The sequence below is a fragment of the Schistocerca americana genome, chromosome 9 (assembly GCF_021461395.2).
Source record: "Schistocerca americana isolate TAMUIC-IGC-003095 chromosome 9, iqSchAmer2.1, whole genome shotgun sequence".
NCBI lineage: Eukaryota > Metazoa > Arthropoda > Insecta > Orthoptera > Acrididae > Schistocerca > Schistocerca americana.
The window spans coordinates 210,113,613-210,123,369 of NC_060127.1; the positions used below are offsets into that span (position 1 = coordinate 210,113,613).

General features: G+C 40.5%; 1 protein-coding gene across 5 annotated transcripts in view; it reads right to left on the minus strand.

Moving 5' to 3' along the window:
* Positions 1 to 9,757, minus strand: part of LOC124550985 (replication protein A 70 kDa DNA-binding subunit-like) — a 177,792-nt gene that overhangs the window by 55,193 nt on the left and 112,842 nt on the right. For all 5 annotated transcript variants that reach the window (XM_047125810.1, XM_047125808.1, XM_047125806.1 and 2 more), the window contains exons 10-11: positions 8,627 to 8,699; positions 3,611 to 3,770 (exon numbers count right to left, since the gene is read on the minus strand). In XM_047125810.1, the coding sequence (XP_046981766.1) occupies positions 3,611 to 3,770; positions 8,627 to 8,699 (233 nt within the window). The remainder of the gene's footprint in view (positions 1 to 3,610; positions 3,771 to 8,626; positions 8,700 to 9,757) is intronic.

Below are 9,757 nucleotides of genomic sequence, written 5' to 3' on the forward strand. Positions count from 1 at the left end.
GAACATGCTTCTGTTTAAGAGGCTTAATCTCTCATTTTTTTGAATAAGTGTAAATTCAGGCAGTCTGTCAGGGTGTAGCGGTGGCACAGAACCTGGTGCATCGCATGACACCTCAGGTGTCACTTGTCACACCCACAGGCTCTGCTGCCAAGGCACTTTCTAGAGTACCCAACATGGTAGATCCATCCTCACAGCAGGATGAGTGGCATTTGGTAGGACTCGCCTTTATAGGTCAGGTGCGCACTACACAAAAGAAGCAACTACTTTGGGTGTCAGAGTACTTCTGGATTGCATATGGAGGCTTTTTAGGCAAGGTGGTAGTTTGAGGTACTATGACGAATACTAGTCAGATAATATACAGATAAAGAAATTAGAGTGCATTCAGAGGTGAGCTATGTTGACTCAAAATTTTATAGCTAAATTGTCAAAGTATTTGTAACTAAGTTTCCAAATTTACTATCCTCTAGGGAAGTTCTCGTGTTCAAATTAGTCTCGGGACTGAGATCTAGCTGACACCCAAAGTAGAAAGTTTTGAGATACTGAATGAGCCATGGAACACATATAGGAACAACATGTTAGATAACATAGGAGGGGGAGAGTTCACAGCTGTTGACAATATTTTTATCACCACTAAGATCTAATTTGAGTGAGACAGTGAAGTTATGAATGAGCCACGTAGCTAACCCACGATGTGTCGATTCGGCTTCACGCTGTCTCTCTGTTGCGTATTTTGGTGGGTCTGCAGCGCCATCTGCAACCTATCTTGCACAGCAGGGACGTGGCTCGGAGCTGGCGAGTTGAGTCGGAAACGAGACACTGGTCTAGAGCAGATCTCGCTTTCTTCCGAGTGTAGCCTGGTATTTATCGTCACAAAGCTTTGCAATGGGAAGGCTGTGGCATGAGCAGCTCTTCAGTATTCCTTCTGCAAGTTGACCTGCACGAGGAGCAGGCACAATGAGTTCCTGTGTTTTTAATGGGGCAGTTAAAATGATCCACTGGAGGGAGATAATTCTGGATCCCCTGGAATTGCTGGACAGTGATTCTGTCAACTGAGTGTGGGTAAGAATGCTATACTGAGGGTTGCAACTGACTGAGTTTAAGTGTTCTGGCAATGGAGTTCTGGGCCATTAGTACTAATATTTGGTGCCTCATTGGTTGCTACTGTTGAGCCTAAATTAATTATATGTTTTCTTGACAGTGCCTCGTATTCAACCTAATTTAACTCACGAATATGTGGTACCACAAGTGACGTTTCACACAGTCATTAACGTCTCACTTAGGCAATGAATTGGCAACATTTAGTTCCAGTGTGATGGATGTAGAGGAATTATGGGCAAAGCTTAAACTGATTGTAAATCGTGCTCTGGAGAAGTAGCTGCCTAATACGTGGACTGACAGATAAGACCCACCATAGTTTAACAATAAAATTTGGGAACTGCTGAAGAAGTAAAGGCTGGTTCACTCTCAGTTCAAAAGAAAATGCGCAGATGACGACAATGGTCAGTTGGGATTCGTGCATCCGTAAAATGATCTCAGCGTGAAATGTACAGCTACTGCCATCTCACCTAAGCAAATGAACTGGCCGAGAACCTGAGAAAATTTTGGTCTTGTATAAAATCGATACTCCGGTCTAAGGCTTCTATCGTCACACTTCGACCAGCACAGTGTGGCAGTAAAAAATATTAAAAAGAAAGCCGAAGTTTTAAATTTCGAGTTTAAGAAATCATTCGTGCAGGAAAATTGTACTAACATATTATTGTTTGACCACTGCACAGATTCGTATATGGATGACACATCAGGCATCTCTGGCATAGTGAAACAACTGAAAGAGTTCAAAACAAATAAATTGCCAGGTCTAAATGGAATGAAAATCCAGTTTTAAAACAGTACACTGCAGCTTTGTCCCCTTACTTAGCTTACGTTTATTGTGAACCACACACTGATTGCACAGTCCCACGCGACTGTAAAACAATGCACATAACTCCTGTATATAAGAAGGGCAAAAGAACAAACCTGGAAAGTTACCAAGCAATATCCCTAACGTTGGTTCGCTGCAGAATTCTTGAACATATTCTCAGTCTGAATATAATAAATTTCCTCGAGATGAAAAAGCTTCTGTCCACGAATCAGCATGGTTTTAGAAAGAGCTGCTCTTGTGAAACTCACCTTGCCCTTTTCTCACATAATATACTTCAAACTACAGATGAAGGGCAACAAGCAGATACCGTACTTCTGGATTTCTGAAAAGCATCTGACACAGTGCCCCACTGCAAACTGTTAATGAAGGTACAGGCATACGAACAGGTTCCAAGATGTACGAGTGGCTCGAAGGCTTCTCAAGTAACAGAATCTCATTGTCCTCGATGGCGAGTATTCGTCAGATACCAGGGTATCTTCAAAAGTGCCTTACGAAAGTGTGACAGGACTATTTTTATTACTTTGACAGAATTTCTCGTTGATGTGATGAATGGCAGCTAACTCTACATGTAGAAAAATGTGGACGATTGGAAGAAACAAACCTGTCATGTTCAAGTATAGCATTAGTACAGTGCTGCTTCCCACAGTCATGTCATTTAAATATCCAGGTGTAACATTGCAAACCAATGTGAAATGAAATGAGCACATTGGGTGTGGTCCATTTGTAAAGGAGACCACATATACAGTATTAGTGTGACCTATTCTTGGATACCGCTCGAGTGTTTGGGATACATACCGTGACAGATTAAAGGAAGACATCGAAGCGATTCAGAGGAGGGCTGTTAGATTTGTTACCAGTGGGATCGAACAACACATAAGTATTATAGAGATACTTCTGGAACTCACGTGGGAATCCCTGGAAGCAAGGTGAGATTCTTTTTGAGAAAAATTTAGAAAACCAGCATTTGAAGTTGACAGCAAAATGGTTCTACTGCCACCAGTGTACTTTGCTCAAGGATCGCGAAGATATATGAGAAATTAGGATTTGTAGGGAAGTATGAAGACAGTAGCGTTTCCCTTGCTCTATCTACAAGTGGAACAAGAAAGACCTCCACCGTGCGCTGCACCACACAGTGGATTGCAGGGTACGTATTTAGATGAGGTCACTGCTCACAACATTGTGCCCATTGCACAATGACATCCAGTCGTTCACCCCTGAACTATTTCATATTGCTTTTATTCCAGATTTTCCATTGTATAACTCTACTTATAGCACATGCAGCAGTATGAGTTGTATTGTTGTCAATAAGTAACTGGTAATTTCCATTTTAAATGCCTACTGGCTACAGAATCTGCTATTCACTATAAACATCGAGTGGCAACAGAAACCACCAGCTATACAGCATATGCTGGATGTTGACAGATTTCAATTGACAGTGTGTATAGTAAGTACTGAATTCTGTAACCAACAGGCAATGAAATTGCAAGATGTTAGCTGGATCTACAACTAATACCACCCATTTTGTTACAAGCCAGTATCTATTAGGCAGAATTATTTAACTTCCACATGCCCCATCTGTAAATGAGTCTGGATAGGCTCAAAAAGTAATTTATGGAAATAAACAAATATTTCATAAGTCATTCACCAGAGTTTTCTGTGTTTAGATTAAAAATAAGTTTGAGTTCCACTTACCTCTATGAGACCATAAAATCTGTCACACTGTTCATCAAATGCTGTTGCAAGTATCTCCCCAGATTTATCAACAAATTCCACAGAAAATCGTCCCCCTTCTCCGCTTTCATTTGGTGTTCCCCCTCTCCGCTTGTTTACAACACGAGCTTCGATTCTCCACCTGGAAACAGATAGCACATTAGCTAAAAGTGAATGCAGGCATCTAACTGTTTTCATGTATAATACAGAGTCAATCATTGTGAAAAGGATATATGGTCACAGACTGCAAATTGCAGATGTGCACAGCAAAAATACTGCTAAATACTAAGCTTTTGGAGAAAGCATTCTTCAGAAAAGAAAGGAAATCACACACACACATGAACACAAGCAGACACAACTCAGGCACAAATGACAATTATCTCCCGTCATTTTAGCTGGACTGGAATTTTTGCGTTGAATGAAAGCAGAAATCTGGAGTGAGACATGGAAGTGGGAGAAAAACATGCTGTCTGGCAGAGAGTTGCAGGGACCAATGTAGAAGATAGCAGTGGCATGCCCAGGCAGTGTCAGGAGGTGACGGATGGGTTGGAGGGGGGGGGGGGGGGGGGCAGCTTGGAAAAGGAGAGGAGATGAGAGGAAAATGATTGGTGGGCGCGAGGCGGAGAGCGAGCACAATGTGTGTGAGGGAGCGTGGGCTGGGAGGAGGTTACAGGGCAGAGGGGGCAGAAAACATTGGGTGGAGGGTGTGGGGACAGTAGGTTATCATAGATTGAGGCTGGGAAAATTTCATACTTGTTCCTAATAGTCTATATTCTAACATGGATTTTCTACTATTTGATATGAGAAAAAAAAAATTTTAATGGATAGAAGCAACTTCAGAAATAGATTTATTCTAGTTGTTGCCAACATAAGTTACAAAACTGACACAAAATGTTGTGCAATTCAGAAATATCAAAGTTTGCAAACACCTGAAGTTACGAATGTGTTGTACATGTGGTGCTCAGCATAGCACACACTGTAGATTGAAGAACTTTAAATAGAGGGTATTTAGAAATACCTATTACAAACTACCAGGACTTGTAGAGCAGAGTCAGTATATAATAATCTGAACAGGAAACTCTTGTCCGAAAATGTGCCAGTTCCATTCTACAACACTTTCACATTCCAGATGTTTAACTATTCCACTCCTCCTTGGTGAATTGAGTTAGGTGTGACGCAGTATAATTATTAGGTAACACTTTATGAGAAAACATAACAAACCATCCATTTATCACTTAATCAAACAATGGAAAATATAGGATGGAATGTAACAATATTATCTACAGCTACATCCATACTCCGGAAGCTACCTGACGGTGTGTGACGGAGGGTACTTTGAGTACCTCTACCGGTTCTCCCTTCTATTCCAGTCTCGTATTGTTCGTGGAAAGAAAGATTGTCGGTATGCCTCTGTGTGGGCTCTAATCTCTCTGATTTTATCCTCATGGTCTCTTCGCGAGATATACGTAGGAGGCACCAATATACTGCTTGACTCCTCGGTGAAGGTATGTTCTTGAAACTTCAACAAAAGCCCGTACCGAGCTACTGAACCTCTGTTCTGCAGAGTCTTCCACTGTAGCTTATCCATCATATCCACAACACTCTCACGATCACTAAATGACCCTGTAACGAAGCACACTGCTCTCCGTTGGATCTCCTCTATCTCTTCTGTCAACCCTATCTGGCATGGACCCCACACTGGTGAGCAATATTCAAGCAGTGGGCAATCAAGCGTACTGTAACCTACTTCCTTTGTTTTCGGATTTCATTTCCTTAGGATTCTTCCAATGAATCTCAGTCTGGCATCTGCTTTACTGATGATCAACTTTATACGAGTATTCCATTTTAAATCACTCCTAATGCCTACTCCAAGATAATTTATGGAATTAACTGCTTCTAGTTGCTGACCTGATATATTGTAGCTAAATGATAAAGGACCTTTCTTTCTATGTATTCACAGCACATTACACATGTCTGCATTGAGATTCAATTGCCATTCCCTGCACCGTGCGTCAATTCGTTGAAGATCCTCCTGCATTCCAGTATAATTTTCCATTGTTACAACCTCTCGATATACTAAAGCATCATCCGCAAAAAGCCTCAGTAAACTTCCGATGCTATCCACAAAGTCATTTATGTATATTGTGAATAGCAACAGTCCTACAACACTCCCCTGTGGCACACCTGAAATCACTCTTACTTCAGAAGACTTCTGTCCACTGAGAATGACATGCTGCGTTCTTTTGTCTAGGAACTCTTCAATCCAATCACACAGTTGGTCTGATAGTCCACATGCTCATACTTTGTTCATTAAACGACTGTGAGGAACTATATCTAACACCTTGTGGAAGTCAAGAAACACGGCATCCACGTGGGAACCCGTGTCTATGGGCCTCTGAGTCTCGTGGATGAATAGCGAGAGCTGGGTTCCACACGATCGTCTTTTTTGAAACCCCTGCAGATTCCTACAGAGTAGATTTCTAGTCTCCAGAAAAGTCATTATACTCGAACACAATACGTGTTCCAAAATTCTACAACTGATCGACGTTAGAGATATAGGTCTATAGTTCTGCACATCTGTTCGACGTCCCTTCTTGAAAATGGGGATGACCTCTGCCATTTTACAATCCTTTGGAACGCTACACTCTTCTAGAGACATACGGTACACCGCTGCAAGAAGGGGGCAAATTCCTTCGCATACTCTGTATAAAATCGAACCGGTAACCCATCAGGTCCAGCGGCCTTTCCTCTTTTGAGCGATTTTAATTGTTTTTCTATCCCTCTGTCATCTATTTCGATATCCACCATTTTGTGATCTGTGCGACAATCTAGAGAAGGAACTACAGTGCAGTCTTCCTCTGTGAAACAGCTTTGGAAAAAGACATTTAGTATTTCGGTCTTTAGTCTGTCATCCTCTGTGTCAGTACCATTCTGGTCACAGTGTGTCTGGACATTTTGTTTTGATCCACCTACCGCTTTGACATAAGACCAAAATAAAAGTAAAGTTGCTACTTATCATATTGCAGAGATGCCAAGTCACAGATAGGCACAACAAAAAGACTGTCACAAATACATTTTTGGACAACAAGGCCTTTGTCAAAAATAATAGACCACCCACCCACACACAAATACAACTCACACACATATGACTGCTGTCTCTGGCAGCTGAGTTGCGTTTGCATGAATGTGTGTGTGTGTGTGGTCTGCATTTGATAAAGTCCTTCTTGGTCGAAAAATTATCTGTGATAGTCTTTTAGTTGCATTTATCACTTAAGTACATTTGTTTGTATTAACACATAACTGTGCAATGACAGCAGCAGAGTTGATAAATGACACATTTTACATTGGTACGACTACCTACCAGCTGACCACCTGGGTGAACGGCCACCATCAAACTGTTGCTGAGAGTGAGCAGACCACCCTGTGGCACAACATGCAGCTGAACATAAAACGATTTATTCCAATGGCTCTCTCACAACCCAGACGATCTAGATCACCGCCTCCACCACCAGCTTTTCTGAACTGCACTGAAGGGAGTTATCCTTGCTACACATTCTCTGCTCCCAAAACTATCCCGGCCTCAACCTACAGTAACCTACTCTCCCCACACCCTCCACCCAACAGTTTCCAACCCTCTGTCCTATCACCTCTTCCCTATTCTCATCCCTTAACCCTCTGCGTGTGCCGCTCTATGCTAATTCACCCACCCATCTCTCAGGACTGAAGACCACAACAACAACATCTTCCCCCATTCCTGCTTCTCTCCCTTTTCGGTCCCCATTAAGCTCCCTGCAGCCTCCTCATGCCGTACCTGTTGGCAGTCCTGTCTTGCCTCCATCTAGTCCCTGCACGCTCCAATAGACAGCACTCTTCTCTCCCCCCACCTGTACCCAGCCATCCCTTCCCCTTTCCTGGCCCCTCGAGATTCCTGCTTCCATTGTATGTGAAAGTTGCAATCTGGTCCAAACTGTTGGAGAAGGCAGTCACATATCAAATATATAATTGAAACACAGTCCAAGAATGGCGCTAAAGCAGCTACTGCTCTACAGCACTGGTGATTTTTCATGACTGGCAACAAGTGATGAAGTGCACTGTTGAAATAAGTTTTGAGTTATTTATGATGTGGATACTACTTAATATTTTCCTATACAATATTGAGAACAACTGATTTAAAAAATCGTCCAAAATGAGCTAATAAATATGATATTCTAATTTTATCTGAAAGAAAACAAAAAGAAACAGACACACACAACTCACAATGGAGTTAACTTACACGAAAAAATAACACAACAACAATGAAAAACAAAGAACAAAAAATAACCTTCTAGATCTCAGAAAATTGTCCAGTGCGCACATCTACCATCTCCCAAAAAGACACACCCATAAACTGCCTAATTCACTGTGGCTCATGTCACCCAAAAAAACATAAAGAAGGATATTTTTCGGACCTACACAGAGATTAATGAAGTATCCACTAAGGAAAAGATAAATAACTCAATTACAGACACTAAGAAAAATACCAAAAATCAGTGGCTACGATCTCACCATAGCCCACAAAATTTATATTAAAAACTGCATGCCGACGGAAAGGAAAAAAATCTGAGAAAAGGCATCAGAACTGGCATGAATCTATGTTCACTCAGCTCACATCTAACAGAACAAAAACACACAGCCAGTGATGTAGCAATGTCTAAATATATTTGAAGAGTTAAAAATTTTGATGTGTATGAAGAAACGTCCACACATTATTTTGACTGGAGAAACTGATTTGAAGCCTAAGAAATTCTTCAAAAATTTCTCCAATATTCTTCTAAACCTTTAGTTTTAAAATGCATTCCTTTGTTTGGATATTCCATGAAGACAGTTGATACACCTTGAAATGAAATTACATAATATAATATAAACATTATAATTATATAATCTATGTAAACTTCATTGGCCAAAAATAAAAATAAATGGAACTGTCCATCTCTGCACAGCAAAGATTGATGTACTCACTTTTCCCGGTATGGGCTGAGTTTAGCAACTGGGCAGATTTTTTGCTTCGGCTGTGGAGGGGTGTATTCCGCAGCTGGAAATGTAGACACATTTTTGAAAGAAAAACAATACTTCCTATGTCAGACTACAATCTCTAATGTAGCACTGTAATTTAACATGGATTCTGCCCAATGAGAAACTTAATATACAAATACCAGAGATTATTTTTTCTTGCTTTTTTGCCATTGGTTTTAAATTCTTCCACAGCAGCTGTTGCAATTACGAGCTTCAACTGGTAAATGTAGGAACAGCTACATCATTTACTAATCAGAAGAGCAAAGTAACATTATCTCAAAATCATGAACTATCTGATAATCTTAAATATTCTAGAGAGAGGAACTAATCCAAATGTTATCCACACCAATTAAATTCCTATTGAATCTTAATGAAAAATCAACAATTCAATGCAATGAAATTACAGTTACTCCAACAAAACACTTCTAAAACGTGGGACATCTTGTCTCATTAAAATATTAAATTCATTTTAATTCTGTCAATCATTGTATTTTAATTTTAACAACAGTGCAGAAGCCATTTTCCTGTAGAAAACAGGACATCCATACTTGCATAATTTACTGTTTATAATCCAACCTCCTTCCAAAAAAAGGCATAAATAGCATGTAACTGAAGACATTTTTTCTTTCTTTCTTCTTTTTCATGGTAGTTTGTTACTGTTGACAAGAGTTGGCAACATGTTTAAGGTCAGTAAGGCCACGAACAAATCTACAAAAATAATCAGTAAATACAAGGAGCGATCAATAAGAAATGTTTTGGTGCCAAGAACATTTGTTTAAGGAAAATATTTATATGTGCACAGGGTAATCATTAGCAGTATGCCTGTAGTGTGGGGAAGAATGGAGAATCACTTAAAAGAATTATTTTAAAAGTGTTAGTGGACAGTCCAGCCCACATTTAAATGCTCAAGCTAGTGAGTTAAGTGCGAGTATTGGTGCACAAGGTGTTAGATCTTAAACGGCTCTTGCTGATACAAAGGAACAAAAAGTCATAGAGCTTCAGAATCGAGTAGAGCACGGGTGGGCAACTGATGGCCACAGGTCAGATCGAGCCATAGAACCAATTTGTGTGTGTGGG